At 39.1% G+C, this 26440-nt stretch overlaps 1 protein-coding gene across 1 annotated transcript in view; it reads right to left on the reverse strand.

Moving 5' to 3' along the window:
* LOC131346532 (cilia- and flagella-associated protein 58-like) overlaps positions 1–26440 on the reverse strand; it is a 116381-nt gene that overhangs the window by 74144 nt on the left and 15797 nt on the right. Inside the window, exons 8-10 of the mRNA XM_058380008.1 lie at positions 17220–17302; positions 13722–13913; positions 423–584 (exon numbers count right to left, since the gene is read on the reverse strand). Of these exons, the coding sequence (XP_058235991.1) occupies positions 423–584; positions 13722–13913; positions 17220–17302 (437 nt within the window). The remainder of the gene's footprint in view (positions 1–422; positions 585–13721; positions 13914–17219; positions 17303–26440) is intronic.

Here is a 26440-nt window from a genome sequence, read left to right on the forward strand (position 1 = left end):
GATCAGCAATGGCTTTATCATAATGCTTAATTCTCAAAAATTGGATATTCTAGTGATCCAGTGCTTCCAAAGAGTTTGTAGTTTTGCAGCATTCAAAATTTCTTTGAATTGCAGAGAGTCTTACTTCCCCTTAAAAGCCTCTAAAAAAAGAGCAAAAGCTATCCAACACTCCATGATCTGTAGCTAGACCTTCTGAAGGCCAAGACTAAGTACACATAATGACCATGGTTATGTTTATTGCCTTGCACTGCTAAGGATGATGCACTAAATATAGGAACTACAATATGAGCAGCTTGAGAGCATCAGGAGAAGCTTGAGAGAATAATCATGTAAAATGTAACAAAACCGCATAAGAATGCAAACCGTTATAACTAGCAGCATATGAGAAGGACACATTATACAAAGAATATCAGTGTATGTACCTGAGCATCAAGCAGATTCTTGCTGTAATTGTTGCGTTCAGCCCTGATGGCCTCGTACAGGTTCTGCTGCTGCTTGAGCTTTGTCTCCGCCTCAGCGATCTTCTTCTTATATTCGAAGATTTCCATCTCTCGCACTTTAAGATCCTCCATATGCGATAAGACCTTGAACAAGAAATGCATAAACAGAGAGAGTCTGAGAGAAAAAAACGTCTGATTCGTCAGAAATACAAGGGTGACTTCCTTCATTTCTAATCACCGTTTCTTCTATTTGTCTTTCCTCCTACTGACCCAACACACCCCAGAGACAACCACATCGTCTTAGCAAAGGTGAATTATGGCAGTTGGTGGCTGACAAACACAGAAGAACCTGTTCACTTGTTTGACAGTGAGAGGCCCAGACTATTTCAATGGAACCTGATTGAAACATCAGATGGGTGTTGTTATTATTATCCCTCTCAGCAGCTCTGCCTGCACTGTCTCTGTCAATGCAAGACATTATATGTCAAATTAAAAGCTGAATTGAAACCGAATTACATGGATTTGCCGCATTAGAGTGCTGTGGAACCCCAGGCTAATCCAATCATGGAGAGCATGGTCTATTTAAATGTGAAAAGCCGGGCCAAAAAAAGAAAAGAATTAATTCTATAAATGAAAAGGTGGGATTGAGAAAAAAAATTCAACCCTTAAATGCTCTTCACCCTCTTCATTTTTCCTTTGTGATTAGTTTACCTAGTTTCTAAAAGGCTTGTTCTCATGAAGGTGCTGTCTAATATATTTTTTTTCTAAAATGACACTCTCAAAGATCAACTATTATCTTCTTTGTCTCCTTCCTCATTAAAAAATTTCAAGACTATTATTTTGTTTGCCTTAATTATTATTGTAATCTAACAGTGATATAGAAAAATGTGTGCATAATATTTTAGATTCTGTAGCACGTTAACATTGCGCCACAGTAAATCTGACAGTTAATTTTGTTAATTTGATGAGCCCTCCTGTCAAGAAAACATATCCATAGTTTGATGGATTAGCTGACTAAGCACTCATCTGCTACACTTGATAAGTATGCTTTACAATTTTATCTATAAAATGTGGTTTTTGAGATAAACAATGCTTATTAATTGTCATGATATTATTAATTATAGTTAACTAATTATAGATCTAATTTAGATCTTAGCTCTATAATTATGTCTGAGGTCTGAATACTGATGTGTGCAATTTCGGTATTAAAACCTCCCTACTTACACGTAACTCAACCCTGAATGCATCCCTATACAACTACCTCCCGCTTATTTCTCTTCACAATCGACTCATTAGCAACAATGTGTTTCAGCTGAATCTCAAATAAATCAGGATTAATCTAGCAGGAGCAAATGGAAGACCATAGAGGGATTACATTTATAATGAGCCTTCTAGCATAAATGTTTTCTCTTTATAGAACATTTAAGGATCTTAAATCTACTAAGCAGCTAATACAATCAAAGCTTGTCTTCTTTTAAAATAATTCCCTGACATAAATACTAGAGTGAGCAATAAAAGAGAGAGAGAGAGAGAGAGAGAGAGAATGTGTGAAGTTGGTTACATCAAAAGAAAAAAAATCAATGTTTAATATTTCCCAGCTATGTCCAGGGTACAGTCAAGCCTGTAAACCCTGGCTGAATAATAGCCATTATTACATATTACAGTCGTTCAAATGCAATTGATGTTCTTTTAGAGTTATCATTATTTAGCTGTCATATTAGCGGCAAATGCTACCAATCTCTATTCACCGTCAGTCCTCCACTCCATGTAGAAGTTGGAAGCAGGACTTCTCGCCTTGTTTAAACTAATATACACTATATTGCCAAAAGTATTCTCTCACCCATCCAAATAATCAGAATCAGGTGTTCCAATCACTTCCATGGCCACAGGTGTATAAAATCAAGCACCTAGGCATGCAGACTGTTTTTACAAACATTTGTGAAAGAATGGGTCGCTCTCAGGAGCTCAGTGAATTCCAGTGTGGAACTGTGATAGGATGCCACCTGTGCAACAAATCCAGTCGTGAAATTTCCTCGCTCCTAAATATTCCACAGTCAACTGTCAGCTGTATTATAAGAACGTGGAAGTGTTTGTGAACGACAGCAACTCAGCCACGAAGTGGTAGGCCACGTAAACTGATGGAGCGGGGTCAGCGGATGCTGAGGCGCATAGTGCGAAGAGGTCGCCAACTTTCTGCAGAGTCAATCGCTACAGACCTCCAAACTTCATGTGGCCTTCAGATTAGCTCAAGAACAGTGTGCAGAGAGCTTCATGGAATGGGTTTCCATGGCCGAGCAGCTGCATCCAAGCCATACATCACCAAGTGCAATGCAAAGCGTCGGATGCAGTGGTGTAAAGCACGCCGCCACTGGACTCTAGAGCAGTGGAGACGCGTTCTCTGGAGTGACAAATCGCGCTTCTCCATCTGGCAATCTGATGGACGAGTCTGGGTTTGGCGGTTGCCAGGAGAACGGTACTTGTCTGACTGCATTGTGCCAAGTGTAAAGTTTGGTGGAGGGGGGATTATGGTGTGGGGTTGTTTTTCAGGAGCTGGGCTTGGCCCCTTAGTTCCAGTGAAAGGAACTCTGAATGCTTCAGCATACCAAGACATTTTGGACAATTCCATGCTCCCAACTTTGTGGGAACAGTTTGGAGCTGGCCCCTTCCTCTTCCAACATGACTGTGCACCAGTGACCAAAGCAAGGTCCATAAAGACATGGATGACAGAGTCTGGTGTGGATGAACTTGACTGGCCTGCACAGAGTCCTGACCTCAACCCGATAGAACACCTTTGGGATGAATTAGAGCGGAGACTGAGAGCCAGGCCTTCTCGTCCAACATCAGTGTGTGACCTCACAAATGCGCTTCTGGAAGAATGGTCAAAAATTCCCATAAACACACTCCTAAACCTTGTGGACAGCCTTCCCAGAAGAGTTGAAGCTGTTATAGCTGCAAAGGGTGGACCGACGTCATATTGAACCCTATGGATTAGGAATGGGATGTCACTTAAGTTCATATGCGAGTCAAGGCAGGTGAGCGAATACTTTTGGCAATATAGTGTATCTGGTGCCCAACTACACTAACATCTCTGCTAATGAATAAAATTAATTACGAAGGCTCATCTGATTTTATTTGTAACAAATTTGGGAAAAAAAATCTATGGATCGATTTGATTGGTTTGATTTCATAAAAACGCTAATCATATGCATTGTACCTTTTCACACAACTTATATTGTGCATATTGTTGCAACTGGAAAAAAAAATAAGCAGCTAATTAAGCATGTAGCTAACTCATAACTGTTTGCTAGCCACATTACAGTGAGTCTTTTGTATTTGCAGCTGGTGGTTCTTGTTTACACCTTGTGTCTGAGACCTGGCATCTTTAGCCTAAACATTTAGCCTTCAGTTAAAATGAACTTGACTTAATAAAAAAATGCACACACCAAGCCTATTAACAGCATTTTTGTGACATAAAGAAGAACGTTCAGGAAGTGCGATCATTTTTTTTTTTGCAAATATGGGTCCTGAAGCATGACCAAATAAGAAGAAATGTTATTCAAAAATTGCTATTGCTATTACTGCTAATTATTTGTAATTACTTTATTGACTAGGAGCAAAAGGAGTTACTACTTTTTAGCCTCCATAGTTTTCTAGATGAATTCCTGACCAAGTTGGTAATTAAATAAGTCTTCATGATGCTCATCGTTCCAGCATGCTACTCACACATATGAAAGTGTTTTGACTTATCGACCATCACTTCTGCCAGCAAACCATTTCTTGAGCTCTCTCTGGGCACTGGGAAATGTTGCCTACATCTTTAAAAGCTTGATTCAGAAGGGAGAGTGCTAGAACTGAGGCATCCTCATTAGCTAAAAGAAATGGTTTTACAACACTTCAGGCTTGTTTCTGTAAGCCCTTGGGTGTTCTATGGCAAATTAGCAAGCTGAAAGGTTAGCAGACTCCCTGTAGAAGAGTTGAGGAGCAGAAGGGATTAAATTTGTTACCCTTAAGATGTTGCCTATGCAGGAAGTAGCATATCCTCTCAATTATCAGCTTTTATCCAGGGTATAACTGTATAAGTGTAATGAACAGCAGGGCCTGATAACAGTATATTTTGATTGGGATGACCAAAGAAATGATAGCCTCAAACAAAAGTCAAGAGGTTAATCACACTTGGCTAGTAAATTTTAAGAGTAACCCTGTAAAAGGCAGAGAGTTGTCAAACTACAGATGTCCAGCATTTTGAGCAGTTTTGGACAGTTTTGTTCTATTGTGTTTGATACAGCAGCAGGTTTTTGCCAGTTTTCAGCCAAATTTTCAGCCCAAAATAATGAGTCAATGAGCCAAAAGTATGTAGGCACCTGATCTCCACATGGATATGTGCTTATTATTGAGATTTAATCATTCACCAACAAGAGTATTAGACAGGTCAGGCCCTGATTTTGAGAGCAAAGGCCTGGGGTGCAGCCATTTCAGTTCATCCCAAAGGTGGTCAGTGGGAAAGAGGTCTGGGCTCTGTGCAGGACACTAAAGTTCTTCCACAGCTTGGTATACCATATTGTAATGTATCTGGCTTTGTGCATAGGTGCGTTGTCATGCTGGATCATATTTGGTCTCTTTAGATGCATTTAAGGAAAATATTAATGCTGTATTATACAAAGGCATTCTATACAATAGTGTGATTCAAAATTTATGGCAAAAGATGAAAGGGTGTGAAGGACAAGTGTCAACATACTTTTGTCTATATATTACGGAAGCCCAGAGAGGCCATGTGATATTATTTTTGGTTTTGTTTTCTCGTGATCTCAACTTAATTTTCTCATGATCTTGAGATAACAAAAGTTGTTTTCTCGTGATCACGACATAATCAGAACTGCAGTGAAGTTAGTTTGATATTCGGACATTAGACAGACATTCAGAAGCGGTAGTTTAGGGACCGTCAACAAATTTCTGTACGACTGAAATGTGGTACTTGTTACTTAACTGACTACGTTCCCCAGTTATTCTAATTTCTTCTTAAATATAGATATGACATGTGGCATTGCAAACAGCATTTGTTTATTTATAAATAAAAATTGAATTAATTGATAGTATTAATTATGTATCATGTGAGTTAATTTGCTATTTTTAATTTATTTTTTAATAAAAAAAAACTATTTCTTCAATATAGCTTCTAGGTCATGTGACCCTGTGACCCAAAACTAGTACTAAAATAATCTACTTGGACACTTCCACAGGGTACACCTCTTTGTTATTCCAAAAATGTCTTCTTTTATTTTTATTTAAAAAAACAAGACAAAACACTATTTCTTTAATAGCTTCTAGGTCATGTGACCCTGTGACCCAAAACTAGTACCAAAATGATCTAATTGGACACCTCCACAAGGTACACCTCTTTGTATCCCAAATAATCTCTTCTTTTATTTTTATTTTAATTTTTATTAAAAAAAAACACTATTTCTTTAATAGCTTCTATGTCATGTGACCCTGTGACCCAAAACTAGTACTAAAATAATGGATAATGCTTTTAAATAGCTTTTGTGGTACTTTGATATCATACGCCAATTGCTCTCCGCAGCGCCACATTATGTTGATCGATTTCAATGTACATGAAACACGACTGCCGCCTACTGGTCTCGTCTTTCCTGCTCCAGAGCGTCACTCGCAATGCCGCACAATGCCGCGAGTCGTCGCGGGATTCCTGTCCCTCTGATGCACATTCTTAAATGCCACATTTGTATATATGCATATATATACAGATGTATATATATATATATATATATGTGTGTGTTTGTGTGTATGTGTAATATATATATATATATATATATATATATATATATATGAAATATATGAAATTATCTCAACAGGTCCGGTGCGGCACTTTGCAGCTTGAAACAGCCAGAAAAAAAATATGGAAATGCTGCTTGTGTGTTTAAGAAGACTATTGTGTAATAACAATAAAAAACGGTGTGTAATCGTGATAAACATGACTTGTTTATTTATATAAGAAAAGAGTTAAACAAATGAAGAAAATAAACAAATGAATAAAAATCAATGAAGACATTCTTTGGGATACAAAGAGATGTACCTTGTGGAGGTGTCCAATTAGATAATTTTGGTACTAGATTTGGGTCACAGGGTCACATGACCTAGAAGCTATTGAAGAAATAGGTTTTTTTTAATAAAAAATAAATTAATAATAGCAAATTAATTCACAAGATACATAATTAATACTATCAATTAATTCAATTTTTATTTATAAATAAACAAATGCTGTTTGCAATGCCGCATGCCATATGTATATTTAAGAAGAAATTAGAATAACTGGGGAACGTAGTCAGTTAAGTAACAAGTACCACATTGCAGTCATACAGAAATTTGTCGACGGTCCCTAAACTACCCGCTTCCAAATGTCTGTCTAATGTCCGAATATCAAATTAACTTCACTGCGGTTCTGATTATGTCGTGATCGCGAGAAACAACTTTTGTTATCTCGAGATCACAAGAAAATTAAGTCGTGATCATGAGAAAACAAAAGCAAAAATAATAATATCACATGGCCTCTCTGGGCTTCCGTAATATAGTGTATCTTACAGTCATGAAGTATTTTTAACTATCAGAATTTGGTATACAAACCATGGGAGTGGCAACATTTTCATTACATGTCCTGACCATTGCTCCACCCCTGTCCATGGGTCAGCATGATTCCTGCCCCAACAGGCCTCTCTTAATGCTTGTTGTAGTCTGGAATTCTAACTCTCTGGAGCACTATGATTGCACATCTTGCTCTTTTCATAACTACTGATTTCATAACTATAGTTTCTCTTAACTTTTGGGCATAAAGCTTATTGACTTTTTCATGAACTGCTGGGACATTCCCTGCCAGACCACCAGAGGGTGATCTGGCAGGAGTATTTGTTTTTCTCATGTGTTTTGTTGTTGTTTTCATGTGTCTTTTCTCCACCCTACCTACTGTCCTTTTTCCCGCCTTGTGGCCACCTGTTTCCTTTTTTCCCTAATTAGTTGTTCTTTATATACCTGCCGAGTCTTCACAGTGTGTTGTGCTTTAAGTAAATTTTACTCCTGCAATTGGGTCTACTCTGTATGACGGCAATTGTGCCCCACGTAACATTCTTTATCTAGACTATGCTTCTGAACACATATGATGAATGATAACTAGTTTCATTTTCACATCATTGTTCAAAATGCTTTCAAATTTGCTGTATCTGCGGTGGTCCAGTTGCTCCAGACTGGCCATAGAAAATGAATTTGCCAGACTATAAGAAGAGGCAGAATGAAAATCCTTTCTACATCTCTCTGGCTCTCACATACACCCACACTCACACGCCCACACAGTGCTGACAGTGTATTTACAATGTACAGAACTACTTCTGTTGTAAGTCGTATTGTACAGATTGTAAAGGGAGAGGGAAAAGGGGGGTTATGGAGTGGATTATGTCCGTTCTGTGACAGAAAGGCACACTGCAGACAGTGAACGTGTTTCCCACGCAAGGGCTGAGAAAGTAAAGAAGGATATGCTTTGTGGCTTTTTTTTCGTTCAGCTCGTTCAGCTGGACATTGGCTTGAGACCTGGCAACCCTGTTTATCTATCTATCTATCTATCTATCTATCTATCTATCTATCTATCTATCTATCTATCTATCTATCTATCTATCTATCTATCTATCTCTCTATCTATCTATCTATCTATCTATCTATCTATCTATATATATTTTTTTTATTTTTTATTTTTTTTTTTTGTGGTACTGTTATTCTGTCTCAACAAATTGAATCTATTTTCACTGCAAGTAAGTCACTGAACTTATTGTTTTAATGCTTCTAACCTGATGAAACTTGTAATTCTTGAAAAGTTTCTTTCTACCAGCACTTGCCAGCTGGTCTACTGAGCTGACCAACTTCCAAAATACAGCAGCTGAATTTTTCTCAACATGGCTGTAATTAAAAATATTAGTTTTTTTTCCACTGTGGTGTAAGTATATATACTTTTCAACATTTCTTTTTTCCCCCTGCATCTTTTCTATGTTGCATAAAGTAGGATAAATAAATAAAGTGGAAATTTGATGCAGAAACTTGCTTTATTTTTTTGTTTGTTTTTTATTTACTGTAATTTACCCTTCAGGGCTTGCATAGACACTCCAATAAAAAATTGGTAATATTTTCTAAACTGTAACACTGACAAATGTGTCTCTGGGCAGTCATGGTGAGCTGTGAGTCACTTACCATTTATTAGCATACCCACATTCACTTATTAGAACTTTATAATGCCAGTATAATCTGTTATAGTAACTGATCATGCCTATGTGGGATTCATTATACAGTTCTCATGACCTTTATGTCTGTGGCATAAGACAATGTCGAGCAAAAGAGTGTAGTCTTCAGTCATTCTCGTGTCGTCATTCTCACATGGCAGAACTGTGTGTGTGTGTGTGTGTAATAATAGTTTTCTTTAATCTCATACAGCATAGGACCAAGTAGTCATAAAAATAAATAAATAAATTGACTTTTTTCAGAAAGATTGTATTATTATTATTATTATTATTATTATTATTATAGTATATTCTAACATTTTTCTTAAATTCTAACCATTTGCCTTAATGTAAATCTCATTCCATTGAACTCAAATGTAATAGTAATAACAACAGAAGTGTAGGTTGCTTTGTCTATATGATAGAGCAACTATACAACTACTGTACATTAGCCTCAGCTTAACAATCCATTAGATCTGGTTTTAGTAACACTAGTTCATTTAACACATATCAGTTAGTCAAAGAACAGCATTTAATACAGTGCTTAGTCACTAACTGACACCCCACTCAATCCACAGTCAGAATTAATATTTCCAAACATGTCAAACTAGCTGATTTAACACATGGTTTAATCAAACTAGCTCGTTTAGCACAGTACTTAGTCAACCTAACTGATTTAACTTACTTCAACCTAGCTGATTTCACATATCAGTTAGTCACTGTCACAGGCATGCCTACCTCAGCCACACTACCACACCTCCAGTCACCAGAATACTAACCACATCACCTGCACCCAATTACCCGGGTCCTATTTAAACCCCTCATGCACCAGAGTAAATTAGTATTATGACTAGATACACAGCGAATGCGGTGCATGCCCTTCGGTCCCGTCCTCGATCGGATTACTCTGTTATTCCCGCCGTGCTTTTCCAAGTGGAATATAAGGACTGTGATCATCTTCAGGAGAACCAGATAAGAAATATTTAAGTTACGTTTCACTCGCTGCACCTTTTGACTCTGCTTCTTTGCTTTACAATTAAAAGACACATTCTCCTGACTCACCTGCTGCTCTGGTCTCTATTCCTGGTGTTGTGTAACAGAAATACTCGCCCTCAAAAGAAGAACTTCCGAGATGGAAGAAGGAACACCTCCCGTACTGGATCTGGTTTCTGAGCTGGTGACTTCGCTGCGGGAGGCGGTGCAGTCAGCATCCACATAGTGTCCCATAGCAGTACCAGCGGCATATGCAGGTGAGGAAGCTGAGTGTCCAGGCTTCATAATGCAGTGCCAGTTATCCTTTGACGTGCTTCCCCACCGGTTTCATGGCGACCACACGAAGATCGCCTTCATCCTGTCGAAAGCCTGTCTGGAGAAGCTCGACACTGGGCCGAGGTGAAATGGACATCTCAGAGCCCAGCACTCGACTCCCTGGACACGTTCGCTACTCTCGGCTTACCGGCGGGGTTTACAGCCCACGATCTGATGGCAGATGGCACTATATGATGATTCAGACAGATTGGAGACATTTATGTTGAAAACTCACCCTGTGAGAACTCACCAGCACATGAACCCATATGGACGGATAAGTGGTACTCATCCGCCGGCGAACACCAGCGCCGTCTCCAACATGGGGCATGTTTATACTGTGGAGAGCCAGACCACCTGCTCCAAACCTGCCCAGTCCGTCGTCCACACCCGGTGGTGAGTACGTTCCAATTAAATGTAGACATCTCCAACCCACGATACCATGATGCCCTGTTGATTCATGCCTCTCAATCCTATGCAGTCAGTGTGCTCTTTGACTCTGGTGCGTCCCGGAACTTTATCTCCTCCCATATCCTATCCACCTGCCACATCCCACGTCAGAGGAGCCCAACGACCTACAGGATCACTACCATCCAAGGAAAACCGCTGGGTCACGGACTGGTGCGGTGGAGAACCCCCGAAGTGACTCTCCGCATAGGCTGCCTGCACGAGGAGACGCTCTCCCTTTTGGTGCTGAAGGAATCTAGAGTGGACATCATCTTGGGACGTCCCTGGCTAGCCCTACATCAGCCCTACATCATGTGGAGTAGAGGGAGCATCGATCAGTGGGGTGACTATTGCTTTCAGTCCTGCCTACGTGCACTCCCAGTCCCAGTTCCCAAAACAGCAATTCTGGGAGCAACCACCATTGAGAGCCCTCAAAGCCTCGTCCAGGTGGACCTCCCTGAGGAATATATGGATTTCCAGGATGTTTTCAGCAAAGCCGCCGCGACAAAGCTCCCACCTCACTGGCCACGGGACTTGACGCGATTGACCTCCTGCCCAATGCCAAAATGCCCAAATGGCATATCTATCCACTGTCCGTCCTGGAGCAAAAAGCCATGGAAGAGTATATTCAAGAGGCGCTTCACAGGAATTCATATGCCCATCCACCTCCCCAGTGGCTTCCAGCTTCTTTTTCGTGGCCAAAAAGGATGGAGGGCTTCGGCCATGTATTGACTACCGGAACCTCAATTCACAGATGGTAAAGTTCGCTTACCCCCTACCTCTGGTCCCTGTGGCCCTCGAGGAACTACGTGGAGCTCACATCTTTACCAAGCTCGATTTGCGGAGTGCTTACAATCTAATCCTCATTCGACGAGGTGACGAGTGGAAGACTGCCTTCATCACACCCTCTGGCTATTACGAGTACCGGGTAATTGCCTTACGGACTCTCCAATGCCCCATCGGTCTTTCAAAACTTTATGAACGAGATCTTCCGAGACATGCTCCATAGATTTGTTATCGTGTATATTGATGATATCCTCATTTATTCCGCCAACCGAGCTAATCACATCTACCATGTCCGGCAGGTACTCACACGTCTCCGCCGTCACCACCTCCACCTCAAGCTAGAGAAATGTGAGCTCCACCAACCCGTCACTCATTTCTTGGGCTACATAATCTCCTCTGAGGGCATCCAGATGGACCAGTCCAAAGTCAAAGCTGTAAAGAACTAGCCACAACCCCTAACACTCAAAGACCTTCAACGCTTCCTGGGGTTCACCAACTTTTACCGTCGCTTCGTTGCTAACTACAGTGAGCTCACTGCACCTCTCACCTCCCTCCTATGTCATAAGCCTAAAACACTTTGTTGGACAACCAATGCGGTCGAAGCCTTTCGGAAGCTGAAAGCCGCCTTCTGCTCCGCACCTACCCTACTACATCCTGATCCAAGCCGGCCCTTCGTGGTAGGGGTAGATGCCTTGGCCTTAGGAGTAGGAGCAGTACTATCCCAAAGGGGAGGTGAACCCACGGTCCTCCGTCCGTGCGCCTTTTTTTTTAAAAAGCTGTCCGCGGCGGAGCAAAACTATGACATCGGCAATCGGGAACTGTTAGCCATTAAGTTGGCTCTCGAGGAGTGGCGACACTGGCTGGAGGGAGCTAATCACCCCTTTAAGGTAATTACGGACCATAAAAACCTCCAATACCTCAGAGATGCTAAACGTCTGAATCCCCGACAAGCGCGCTGGGCGCTCTTCTTCACCAGATTCCAATTCACAGTTACTTATCTTCCTGGGCACAAAAATTCAAAAGCCGACGCTCTTTCCCGGATCCACTCACCAGATCCCAAACAGGATGAGCCCGAGCCAATACTCCCTCCAGACCTCTTCGTCTGTCCTCTCATCTGGTCTCTCGACAAAGAAATCCGTGCCGCCACTACCGCAGAACCAGCTCCACCGCGAGGTCCAGAAGAGAAGACCTATGTACCAACCTCCCAATGGTGTAATCTTCAGGACTCAGTACACTCCTCTCTGGGCTCCGGACATCCAGGCAGGCAAAGAACCCTCTCACTCCTACGGGACCGGTATTGGTGGCCCAACATGGCCAGAGATGTGGCCCATTTCGTGCAGGGATGCTCAGTCTGTGCCATGATCTCTACGCCATCTGCTGGAAGGTAAGCTTGTGCCTCTCCCGATTCCGCACCGACCCTGGTCCCACTTGGGGATCGACTTTGCCATGGACTTGCCCGCCTCTGATGGCTTTACAACCATCCTCGTCGTGGTAGATCAGTTCTCCAAAGCCTGCAAGCTGATACCACTCAGAGGCCTACCCACTGCCCTGGAAATGGCAGAGGCCCTCTTTAACCATGTATTCAGACACTTTGGGATCCCCAAAGACATCGTGTCTGACAGAGGGCCCCAGTTCATCTCCAGAGTGTGGCGGGGCTTCTTCAAACAGCTGGGAGTATCAGTGAGCCTGTCGTTGGGATACCATCCACAATCTAACGGCCAGACTGAGCGCAAGGTCCAAGAGTTCGGAAGGTTCATGCCTACCTCAGCCACACTACCACGCCTCCAATCACCAGAATACTAACCACATCACCTGCACCCAATTACCCGGCAATTAACCTATTTAAACCCCTCACGCACCAGAGTCAACGGTGAGTATTATGACTAGATATGCAACAAATGTGGTGCATGCCCTTCGGTCCCATCCTCGATCGGATTACTATCGATCGGATTGTTATTCCTGCCGTGCTTTTCCAAGTGGAATATAAGGACTGTGATCATCTTCAGGAGAACCAGATAAGAACTATTTAAGTTACGTTTCACTCGCTGCACCTTTTGACTCTGCTTTTTTGTTTTACAATTAAAAGACACATTCTCCTGACTCACCTGCTGCTCTGGTCTCTATTCCTGGTGTTGTGTGACAGTCACCTTGCTTATGACATAAAAACTTTTTAGGCAAAACTACTGAACACGATGCTTTGTCAAATTAGCGCATTCAACCAACTTAAGTGTTTATCTTTGATAAAAGTGTGAGGAAATGTAGGAGAAAACCCTCTATTTTTTCATTATGGGTGTTTTAAATTTTTTAATTAAGAATGTGTATGGAAAAGAAGATGATGCTAATAGGCAAAAAGCTTGACTGATATTGTGGTGGATAGCAACTGTTGCTAAGCAGTGACTGAGTGATTTAAGCTATGTGGATGTTTATATAAGAGTATGACTGTGTCTGTATGGGAGTGTGTGTGTGTTAGAGTCACCTTCTGTGTGAGATCGCTAGCTTCGTTGATGTAACGATCCCGTTCCTTTTCCAGCTGAAAAATGATCTTGCGCTGCTTTTGTGCCTCATCTCGGTAATTCAGAATTTCCTGATCCAGCTTCTTCTTTGTCTGCTCATTCAGCTTCACCAAGTTTAGCTGCTTCTCAGTGGCATTTGCTGCCTTGATCATATTCTAAACACACACACACACACACACACACAAGCCTATAAACACACACATCTAGCTGAAAGATGCTACCAAAACCATTCATTTCGTGAAAGGTGTCATTTTAAAAGATGAGCTACTTGGATGGAATAAAGGATATATTTTCATCTCTGAGGCATTAGTGTGAAGCAGATGAAGGGAGGTAGACTAAAATGTATAGCCAATTTCAGGAGTCTAGTCTGCATGACATTATGTGAATATACAGTATGTGTGTGCATGTGGGAGATGGCTGCGTATTTCCAATCCAATTAAATATGAATGGCCACTCATCTCCATATCCACAATAATATCGCAATATTCTGGAGATCAGCGGCACAGGAAGCTACTCGATAGTGAATTGCACTTCATTATCATAACTATGTTAATAGAGCAAATCGCAGCTCTGGGATGGAAGTGTATGAAGAATTCACAATGTGATAACTTGATATCATTGTTTCTGAGTGCGCAACAGTATGATATCTGCTTACACACAGCAGCAGTGTTAGATATGTTGTTTGATTTGGTTATGAAAAGATATTTCTTAACTTAAGGATCATTTTTAGCCTTCAGTGTCAAAGTTTATTAAAACCATTTGTTTAATTGAGGCATATTATCTATAATACACTATATTGCCAAAAGTATTCGCTCACCCATCCAAATAATCAGAATCAGGTGTTCCAATCACTTCCATGGCCACAGGTGTATAAAATCAAGCACCTAGGCATGCAGACTGTTTTTACAAACATTTGTGAAAGAATGGGTCGCTCTCAGGAGCTCAGTGAATTCCAGCGTGGAACTGTGATAGGATGCCACCTGTGCAACAAATCCAGTCGTGAAATTTCCTCGCTCCTAAATATTCCACAGTCAACTGTCAGCTGTATTATAAGAACGTGGAAGTGTTTGGGAACGACAGCAACTCAGCCACGAAGTGGTAGGCCAAGTAAACTGACGGAGCGGGGTCAGCGGATGCTGAGGCGCATAGTGCGAAGAGGTCGCCAACTTTCTGCAGAGTCAGTCGCTACAGACCTCCAAACTTCATGTGGCCTTCAGATTAGCTCAAGAACAGTGCGCAGAGAGCTTCATGGAATGGGTTTCCATGGCCGAGCAGCTGCATCCAAGCCATACATCACCAAGTGCAATGCAAAGCGTCGGATGCAGTGGTGTAAAGCACGCCGCCACTGGACTCTAGAGCAGTGGAGACACGTTCTCTGGAGTGACGAATCGCACTTCTCCATCTGGCAATCTGATGGACGAGTCTGGGTTTGGCGGTTGCCAGGAGAACGGTACTTGTCTGACTGCATTGTGCCAAGTGTAAAGTTTGGTGGAGGGGGGATTATGGTGTGGGGTTGTTTTTCAGGAGCTGGGCTTGGCCCCTTAGTTCCAGTGAAAGGAACTCTGAATGCTTCAGCATACCAAGACATTTTGGACAATTCCATGCTCCCAACTTTGTGGGAACAGTTTGGAGCTGGCCCCTTCCTCTTCCAACATGACTGTGCACCAGTGCACAAAGCAAGGTCCATAAAGACATGGATGACAGAGTCTGGTGTGGATGAACTTGACTGGCCTGCACAGAGTCCTGACCTCAACCCGATAGAACACCTTTGAGATGAATTAGAGCGGAGACTGAGAGCCAGGCCTTCTCGTCCAACATCAGTGTGTGACCTCACAAATGCGCTTCTGGAAGAATGGTCAAAAATTCCCATAAACACACTCCTAAACCTTGTGGACAGCCTTCCCAGAAGAGTTGAAGCTGTTATAGCTGCAAAGGGTGGACCGACGTCATATTGAACCCTATGGATTAGGAATGGGATGTCACTTAAGTTCATATGCGAGTCAAGGCAGGTGAGCGAATACTTTTGGCAATATAGTGTATTACGATATAACGTTATTGAGATACTTGAATATTAGATGTTGCAGCATTTAGCCGATTAGTTATGTCCTTCAATAACTCTTTCTTTTATGAATTGTTCATGTTGTAGTATTTAGTGCATATAAGTGCATGTAGTATTTTTATGCATATAAATTAATAGTTGGTATCAATTTGGTCTTTTCCTGCTAACTTCAACACTAAACAACAACAACAAATGCAATTAATGTGATAAATATACCACAATATATTATATATATATATATATATATATATATATATATATATATATATATATATATATATATATATATATATATAATTATTATTATTATTATTATTTTGGTTAAAATATTTTCTTTCCAATTAGTGTTATATGGGGTTTTTAGTATAAATGTTTATAAATTCTTTTATTTAATTTAATTTAATTTAATTAATTTTTTGCATCTTACAGATTTTTATTTGTTTAATTTAAAGTTTTGGTAATTCTTAAATTCAGATTTAGTAAAAAAATAAATAAAAAATAAACAGAGCAAAACGCATTCAAATTATTATTATTATTATTATTAACCATTTAATCAAATAAGTGATTTAACTGTACTGTATTTTATTGCATTGTGTTTTTCATTGTTATCCGTTTAGCAAACATTTGTTGTTTTTTTTCTATAAATTTGCTTTGATTATTTAACTGTGTCTATTATGTTTGTTAGTTATAGTTGTTTAGAAGTAACTGAGCACAAAGCTGACCATTTTTTTATCTTAAGGCTTAGAAGTTAAATGTGCATAAATGTGCATTTTTGCCAAAAACATCATTTTATCACTTCATTTTTGTGAATTTCACCTTTATATCTAATAACAGACAGCAGCTCATATTCAGATTATACTGTGTTCCTGATCCCTGAAGTGTTAATGGTACTTAAGCTTCTTTTACTGACTTTTTCTGTATCTGAAGCATGACACACTTCAGATACAGAAAGCTGTGGTTGGGTATGTAGTAGGAGATCTGTATTACAATGCTAGCATTATGATTCTGTGTTGACCTTTAAAACACGTCAATACAGTGCACTACTACGTAAAGCAAACCACCTCCATGAAGTAAGCAATACTATTATCACAGTTTCTGTCAAAAAAATCTCATTGTAGCCAATCCACTTACTGGTATATTTTTTTTGTATGGGAGGAGGTGGGAGGAACCCAGAGAACCCAGAGGAAACCCAGACGGGGAGAACGTATGTGTGTGAGGAGGCAATGATACCCTCTGTGCCACCACACAGAAATGAATAACTTAAATATTTATATTCAATTTCCATGTGATGAAACTTTCATATGGTAAATATTATCAACACACCTATGTCTGCTCAAGTGAGGGTGACATATTTATGCTTTTCTGCTATCACTCACACACACACACACACACACACACCTACCTTACTCAGCATGTCTTTCTCTCGGATCAGTTCATCTATTTTCTTCTTGTCACTCTCTGTCTGTTTTTGGGCCATTTCCATTTCTGAGGAAGAAAAATAACTTGTGTTAATAGTTGTGGTGAAAAGGATTCATTTAGCTTTATGTTCTTCTTCATAGCGGCTTACAGAGAGAGAATACATTCCACTTAAGTCATCCACTTATTTACAAAAGACACATCAACAGACACACGAGGAAAGTTCTTCAATCTAGTGCTAAGCAGGTGCTTAAGTGGCTTTTCTTTGTGACCCACAGATTATTGAAATCTGTCAAACAGTCCAGCTGTATTGAGTAGAGCTCTTTGGGCAGGAGTGTGTTATAATTTTGTTTATAAGTGGCTTTCATCTTACCCAAGGGCACTGTCTAATATACAATGCTTGCAGTATGTGTCTAGCCCAACTCCTTCAACACTTGCCATTAAGCCTGAAACTTGTGAAAATGGAAACCAGTGCAGCAATATGACGCGACATCAAAGCAAGAATTCATTAAACTGTTCTACAAGAATATGTTTCACGTAAGTGTTTATTGATTGCCTCAACTACTGCCCTTTCTGGTAACAGGTTTTTTTGTTCGAGGAAACGTGTCAAAAATCATGTCTGTTGTAAGCCTACAACAATTGCCATGTAACTGCACACTTCACATCTTCACAAAAGTTCTGGAAACTGGAAGATATGAAACATAGAGGTATTAGTTGAAATGAATAATCAGGGGCAGGTTGCACCAGCTGAACCCTAAGTCAGGGTATAAAGTAAACTAAACCATACAATATGTTGAGTTGATAGAAACTAGTGAAGTGTAGAGTTTCAGTCACAGCACTGACACTTAAAATGCGGTGTAATATTGCATATTATATGAATAATATCATAACTATTAGTAGATGAAAATATTGCACTAAACAACACCAGAAACACCATAAAACTTTACATCCATATTCAAGACATTTTGCATCAACATGCAGAAGAAGTAGAATATATATATTTTTAAGCAGAATATATTTACTGCATGTTAAATTATGTATATTAAGATAAAGAATCATATTTTTAAAAATGTTGGATGTAACAAAGTTGTGACTCATGATTCTGTTTTTTATTTTATTTGTATTTTTATGCTTGCATGGGTTCACATCCAGCAACCACAACAATGCAAAATAAGTAATGCCTGTTAACTTTATTTGCATTTAAATACACTGGACAGCAGGATAATATAACATTAATGATATTACTAAATATATGTTGTAGTGTATGCGACTATATCTCAATTTGAGCTCTCATTTCTTTTATACTTGAGATATAGAACAGCCAGCTTGTTTATTTACTGTACTGTATGTTCAGACTTCAGTGTCATGGATTTAACACAAATCTTCATAAAAGTCTTTAACCTAACTTTGACTGAGGGCTGGAAACGTGATTACAGTATGATTATTGCTAAGACCTTAACTGTAACTGTAAACATTAACTATAATGTTTGTGGTATTATGACAAGTGCAGATTTCAATGTGTAAAAGACACTGTAGAGCATTATTAAGCTTTCTGTCATACTGAGTTACGTCACTTATGTCAACAGAAATCTTTCACACCAGAACTGACATAAGCAGTGTTTATGACAATTGAAACCTATTGTAATAATATAATCTTTAAGAGAAGTGCTACCTCTTTTAACTATCACTGACTCTTTCATTGTATGTATTTGGCAAAATATCACAAGCATTATTACTTTTTTTAATGAGACACAAAAAAATATTGAAGCAATGCAGTTTATTCCACTATCACAACACCACAAGATACGTTTAGTCTGGTTGGGTAATCACTGTAGAATTTAACTGAGTCAAATTATGAGTAATAATAAATAATTCATGTTACTTGCTAACAGCCATCATCTTAAAAATGTACAAAAGACAGCTCGTCATCAGTGACCTCACATAGGCCTCCTTTTTGGCATCACACCCACACAATGTACAAGATTCCCCCATAGCCTTGTAATAATAAAGGTCAATTAATGTGATAGATTTGACTCCAGTTGAGAATACAACTGTTATGCTACAAGTTTTTTTTGTTTTTTCTTTTATCATATTTTTCCATATTTGCTAGACCATGCAGGAAATTCAAAAGTTGAAAGTCATGGCATCGGCTCAGATGATATATAAAACCAAATATAAACATCTTCATTGAAAATGAAATGCAAAAGTATAATAAAGCAATGCAGTTTATTCCACTTTCACCAACACCACATTTTAGACTGGTAGTGTAATCTCTGTAGAGCAGAGAGAGAGAGAGAGAGAGAGAGAGAGAGAGAGAGAGAGAGAGAGAAAGGGAGCCAGGGAGATCTTCCTACATAAGCAAAATATAGCCCTGGATGTATACTAAGTGCCAACCCACAATCTCCCCATGACAAAAGGCTGAAAACATCCACCTGATATCATGCATATGTAGGGCAGGTGAATCTAAGCCACCAAGTCTGATTCCAAAAAAAGACAAAAAATGCCCTGCAGGCATCTGTTTGGACAAAATGTCGCATACCAGAAGGTGAAAAAGTATTATTTCTCAAAAAGAGACCTACAGGGAGATGCATGTCAGTGTGACATCGCCTGAGAGACACTGAAGACCTGCAGACAGGCTGTAAAATACCTGCACGCAATAATGAGATTAATCACTCAACTCCTACCTTACATCATGATCCTAAATGAGGTTTTGTGTGTGTGTGTGTGTCGTACAGTTGGGATGATAATGATACTGAGAAACAAAAAGAAAGCGCTATTATGACCGTTTCATTGCTCTCATTATCTTTATTATTGCTGTTATCCTACTATCGATTTTCTTGGCACTGTATTCATAGTAATAAAGCAATCACTGAACTGAGGAGGGACTGAGAGAGAGAGAGAGAGAGAGAGAGAGAGAGATCCTTATTTTCATGATCACAACAAAATGCAAAATGAAGGCACAAGATTGTGGTGTTGCATATTCATGGCATTTTTATCACCATCAGTGGAGGCAGTAACCTGGTGAACAACAACGTAATTGTAAGCAATAAGTATCCTATCAGACCATATCTTCTCTTCCAGCTCATTGCAGTGACATTTAATGATATACAATTATATTTCACTTACAGGTCTCATTGTGATGTTAGCAATACATGACTGCCTGACAAGTACAAGCAAATGTGTTTTTATATATATATATATATATATATATATATATATATATATATATATATATATATATATATATATATTTATATGTATGTATGTATGTATGTCTGTGTGTGTATGTGTGTGTGCTTTGTATTTTTATGGCTTTTATATCCACTAATTCTCATCTTGATGGCATTTTTTAGATTCATTAATTTTCCAGAACTGAGTTGTTTGTTTTTATATTTCTTACAGATAATATAGTTAATTCCATTGTATTTAGTTAGCAGGTGAGGAAAGTAGTACTTAAGGGAAGTGATATAAAGAGTAAAGATGTTAAAATGGGGAGATATAACTGGCCTTTATCAGGTTTCCAAATTTTTTCAAAGTTCCAAGGAATAATATCACACTGGATTTGCAAGATCTTGAGAGTCGTATCATCTTTTGAGTAAATACAATTTTACTTGACCAACTAAGCCCCAAAGTCTTTTGTAATCTTTATAATTACCACAAAAATGACAAAGATTACAAAAGACATGAAGCTTAGGCATGAAGGTACATTGTGTGAAAAATAAGATGTGCTGATTTATAAGTAGCTTAGCAATACAAGTTAACACCTTTAAATTAAGGAAAAAATAAAATAAAAATAAATAAATAGTTTGAGCAAAGAAAAAGAAAAGAGAAAGACAGTTTAGAAGAATGGATACACAAGCCAATAATCTCTCTCACACAAGCCTCTCTCTCACACACACACACACACATTCTCTCTTCCCTGTTATGCAAAATAGCCATTCCTTGTCCCCCTGCTCTACCAACAACTCCGCCCACTCTTCCTCTTCAGAACCAATCCCATTGCTGGTCTAACTGCCACAGCCTGTCGCATCAATCACTTGTGGCAACTCTGATTAAAATGACAACATGCATCAGGATGGAAAGGCCTGATTACGATGAGAAGTTAGTTGAAGCTTCATCCATCATTCCCTACGAATGCCAGTGGTTCAAGGAAGCAAATCAAAACCGTGCCTGAAATTAACATCGCTATCCATTATAAAAAAAAGAGGGGGGGGGGGGGGGGGTTGCTTGCAGTCTATGAAGTTGGCAAGTCTTTATTGGAAAGAATTACGAAATTAAAATGTCTAAGTGAGCTAGATCATTTCATTTTACCCATTAGGGTTAGACTTGATCTCTTGATCCAACTCATGCACTACACACTTTTGTGTTATTTTCCTGTTTCAGTGCCTTGCCTCAACCTGTTAAGCATTTCTGGAGTTGATGCAGGTGTGGTAAACAAGCAAGAATTATAAAAATAGGCTGGAGTGCAAAGCCAAAATAACAAAATCAGTGCCAGTATTCGGTTTCTTACTGCACTGGGAATAGGAAACTTTATATAAATGGCACATCAGGAATTCCAGCTGGGTTTTGTTCATTAGCCATCCTAAATAGCAAAACATTGAAAGCTTCCTTTCCATCAGACTGATTTGTACTAATCAAAACCCAGAAGTATCAATGCATTGGTTTTTATTCAGTTGTTTTTTTATTTTCCATCTTATAATGGTGTCCAAAAACATTAGAACAGTCCTCTGGAGGTTATGAGGTGACATCATAATTTCTCACATGCTGATTGGGTGAGCAGGCATCCTGGAGGTCCAGTAGCAGGATCCCGCATGCTCATTGAGGTTAGATTCCTGGGTAGGGCATTAACCCAGCCACTCAAGAGTTAACTCTCAGTGCCGGTCCCAAGCCCGGGTTAAATGGGAGGGTTGTGTCAGGAATGGCATCCGGAGTAAAACCTGTGCAAAATCGAAACATGCAGACCAGATGATCTGCTGTGGCGACCCCAAACAGGGAACAGCCGAAAGAACAACAACAACAACTGCTAGGGTTAGCAGAGTTAGTTAGAGTTAATAGTAAACACTTATGATAATAGAAGTGTAGCTGAACCTTTACACAATGTTTAGTTTTATGTAGATTCAGATGACCAAATGAAACCTTCTGGGTTTTCCATTGCGCTGTATCTTATCAGATTGTACATAAAATTGGTGTGACTAAAAGTTAAATATATTACCATCGAAGGATTCTTAGATTGTCCCTCAAGAGGAAGCCTTAAAAGTACTGTGTAGATCCAGGAGCAGTTAACCAATCAATGGTCTGCACTATTTTGTCCCGAACCATATGCCTATAGTTGTGTCCCAGATCACATACTTATGCAATATTCTATACCATTTTGTAGTATAAATAGTGTGAGGTGTGTTCAAACTGAAAATGTTGGACACTTCATGCACTCCACTATTTCAGAGGCTACAAGGCACTGATGCTGAATGAAAAAAAAATTGCAAAATGACAAAATATCTTACAAATGTCTTCTACGTTAGCCAATGCTGTGTGATTTATTTTTCATCCATGTCATGACATTGTGTAAGAGTCAGTACTACCCTTTTAAAAATTCATAGTGTATTGTGGTATGTTGTAACTTAGTGGTTAAGGTGTTGGCCAAATGATTGGAAGGTTGTGAGTTCAGGTCCCAGGTCCAGAAAGCTGACACTGCCGGGCTCTTAACCCTCAATTGCTCAGTCGTAAAAAATGTGATGAAATGTAAGTGGCTCTGGATAATACCAGAGCAAAATACCAGAGATGTAAATGAGATACAGCTTACCTTTGGTACTTTAAATATACCATGCCAAGAATTCATCATGGGTACTCAAGGATAGTATGGGTGACTCAACATTTGAAATTTTCAATAAAATGACAAATCTAGGCTTAGGGATTTGTTCCCATAGTGCACTCTAGTCTGGTAGAAAAGAGCTTGAAAAGAATGTTTCATTACCACTGCAACTTTTTTTTTTCCAAATGTAATCAGAGCAATCGATTGCACTCATACTGTCATAAAGAGGCCATTCAAGAATGAATTTGCTTATATCAGCAGAAAACATCTTCACTCTATCAATGTGCAAATTAGCTGTAATGTGAAAATGGGCCTAAGTTATCTCATGGCAAGATGGTCTTGATCAACTCATGATTGATTCACTCTGAGGAACAGTGTTGGGAGAGTTCGCAGCATGGTGGCAGGTTTCTTAGAAAAGATAAGACATTTAATGTTGGGCTTTTACTACCTGTGTGAATGGATATATCAAGAAGATTGGATAAACCCACAGCTTGCTTTATTTTCTCAGAATATGAGAAATATTTTGTGTGTGTGTATATATATATATATATTGTATGAATGAGAAGAAGGCAAATATTTAATGAAACAGTCTAATATATTTGCATGAATAATTCTAGTATGAAGTACTAGTAATAATTCTTAATGATCATATTAACAAGTGCAAATTTGTTTTCATTTAATATAATGCTTTCCACATGTATTTTAGAAAACAGCAATTGATTCAGAACAGCTTATTTTCAGAGAGACCATATTTTAAGATATTTCATGTCCTGAGAGTTAAATAATGCTGATGCAGATCATATTAATAAAGTAATGCCACTGGCTTAAAGTATAAAAAACACTCATGCTGCTATTACAGCTTACTTAGTTCATAGCTTTATCCATTTAAAAAACATCATAAGATGTATTTAATATTGTCAAACATGACTCCTGTACAACTGTCTCAGTAGCATGTTGTCAGGAAACAATGGGACAGTTCCCTGCCAGACCACTGGAGGGGGTGCTGGCAGGGGAATCACTGGAGCCTGCTTTGTTGTGTGTTTTCCGCATGTACTGTGTGCCACGCCCTTCCCATTGTTCTCATTTCCATTTCACCTGTTCCCCATTAGCTATAATGTTCTGCTCTATACATAGGAACCCTGTCTTCGTCGGTCATTGTTTGTATGTTTTCATGTTTCTTTGTTTATTCAGGCGTTGTTTAGTCCTAGGTTTCCCTGTCCATGTTATGGTTTGAGTGTCATGTTTATTTTCCCCATGTCTTGTGCTTAGCTACATTTGTTTTAATTTTAAAAAGCAGTGCTTTATCTGAGTCCCACATATCGCTCTGACTCCATGTCGTGTGGGCGCACGCGGCGACCACAGCACTCCGGGTTCGAGCCCTGAAGTTACACATGTACTGTACATTTACACATTTTGTGTACATAATGCACATTTTAACGGATGTATGGCACATTATAATTTTACATCACAAGATTTTATACACAAGCCCCCAGGCTGCAATGCATGTAGGCACAGAAGTGGAGAACTTCTACAATGAGGCCCATTGTGTAGAGAAGGTCAAATTAAGTTTACATGTAAAGGTTATAGTGCATTTTAGGTGCATCCTGAAAATTCACCCAAAAGCCGAATATCCTTAACTTTTTGTGAGTAGTGTATATACGTAAATAAAATGTGTGTGTGTGTGGTGCATGACATCATTAGAGAGGAACTACAGAATGAAAAATGGTAAAACAACTGCTATTACTGCTATTATCTCTTAGACTGAAAAAAATAATAATTGCTGTTAAACCAAACATCAGCGGGGGAAAAATAAGAGTGTAAATGTAAGACAGCAGCAACTGGTAAAAATAAATAAAAATAAAATCCCCTATTTACACTTGAGTTTCGAAAAAGCTGATAGAGTCTACAGTTTACAGTAAATTTGAGTACTTTCATAAACCCCTAAATACGTAAAGTGGACATGGCCATGGAATGGAATAATTTCCCAGGCAATGTTGGGATTCAATATTGACTCATTATTAATGTCCACGATTGTAATTAGCCTTGCCAGTGTGTGATGTGAAGCAGCAGGTGACTGGATAAGAGTACAAGAGTTAGGAATATGTAGAAAGGGTGTGAGGGGGGGGGTCTGAGCACCATGTGAACTCTGAATATCTTTACTATCTTTTTACCCCATCTTAAAATTATGTACATATTATATAGTATTTCATTAATGCAAATCTTGGAGACTGTGTTTTCTCAGCAAATGGATCGTCTATTGGATAGCTAAAATATTTTCCTAATAGCTAAATTAGATTCCAAATAACAACTACAAATAGCTATTCTTCATCTAGTGACTTAAAGTTTGAAATCCAAAAACTGGTTCTTGTTCCTACAATCTCTTGTAATTTAAGAGAACAGATAATGAAATTTATTTGGATTGGACACCTTTGTATACAACATTTCTGATTGGTGTTCATGAGAAATCTTGAGCATCTCTTTAATCACCATGAGTGAGAGACATTGTTACATTACCAACATCTAAATACTGCAAATTCCTTATATTAATACTCTTTATATTACAATATGTGGCCAAAAGTATCTGAACAGCTGATGATTACACACATATGTGCCCATTTCAAAATCCAGACCTGGTGCACATTTTGCAGTTATAATAACCTTGACTTTTCTTGAAAGGCTTTTCACAAGATATTGGGGTGTGGTTGTGAGGATTTGAGGTCATTCACTCTCATGAGCATTAATGATGTCAGGCACTAAAATTGGTGTTCCAGTTCATCAAGGTGTTCAGTGGAGAAGATCTTGGGGCTTTATGCAGTTCTTCCACTCTAACCATTTGGCACATGTCATCATGGACATCTCTTTGTGCAGAGGGACATTGTCACATTGAAACAAGTTTGGATATCTTAGTTACAGTGAAGGGAAATTCTAGACAATTGTGTGCCGAACAATGTGGCAACAGTTTGTGGAAGAACCAAATATGGGTGTGATGCTCAAAAGTGGCCATTTTTAGGTTAGTTAAGTACTAGTATAACTAATGTGGCACACCTAAGACTTATTGTCACATTTGTGATATTTCTCTCTCTCTCTCTCTCTCTCTCTCTCTCCCCCTCACTGAGCCTCAATGTTACTGTCTCACTGTCATTCCAAGACCACAAGTAGAAATACTAAAAGTTAAAGACTCTTGAACTCTATCCACTTCAGTCTAAACTTGTTTTGATTGGCAGTGAATAATATTTATGACCAACATTTTAATAAGTGCCGTTCTTTAAATCTGTGAAAAAATAGCTCTTAAATGCTGCTTTTTTCCAATTTGTTCTTCTCAGGAGTGCATGCCTCCCAACTCCCAGCAGCATTGATGAGTCCCTCCAGGGGACAATTTACAGGAGTGTACGAGAGAG

Source organism: Hemibagrus wyckioides, linkage group LG26 (genome assembly GCF_019097595.1).
Source record: "Hemibagrus wyckioides isolate EC202008001 linkage group LG26, SWU_Hwy_1.0, whole genome shotgun sequence".
In the NCBI taxonomy this organism is placed as follows: domain Eukaryota; kingdom Metazoa; phylum Chordata; class Actinopteri; order Siluriformes; family Bagridae; genus Hemibagrus; species Hemibagrus wyckioides.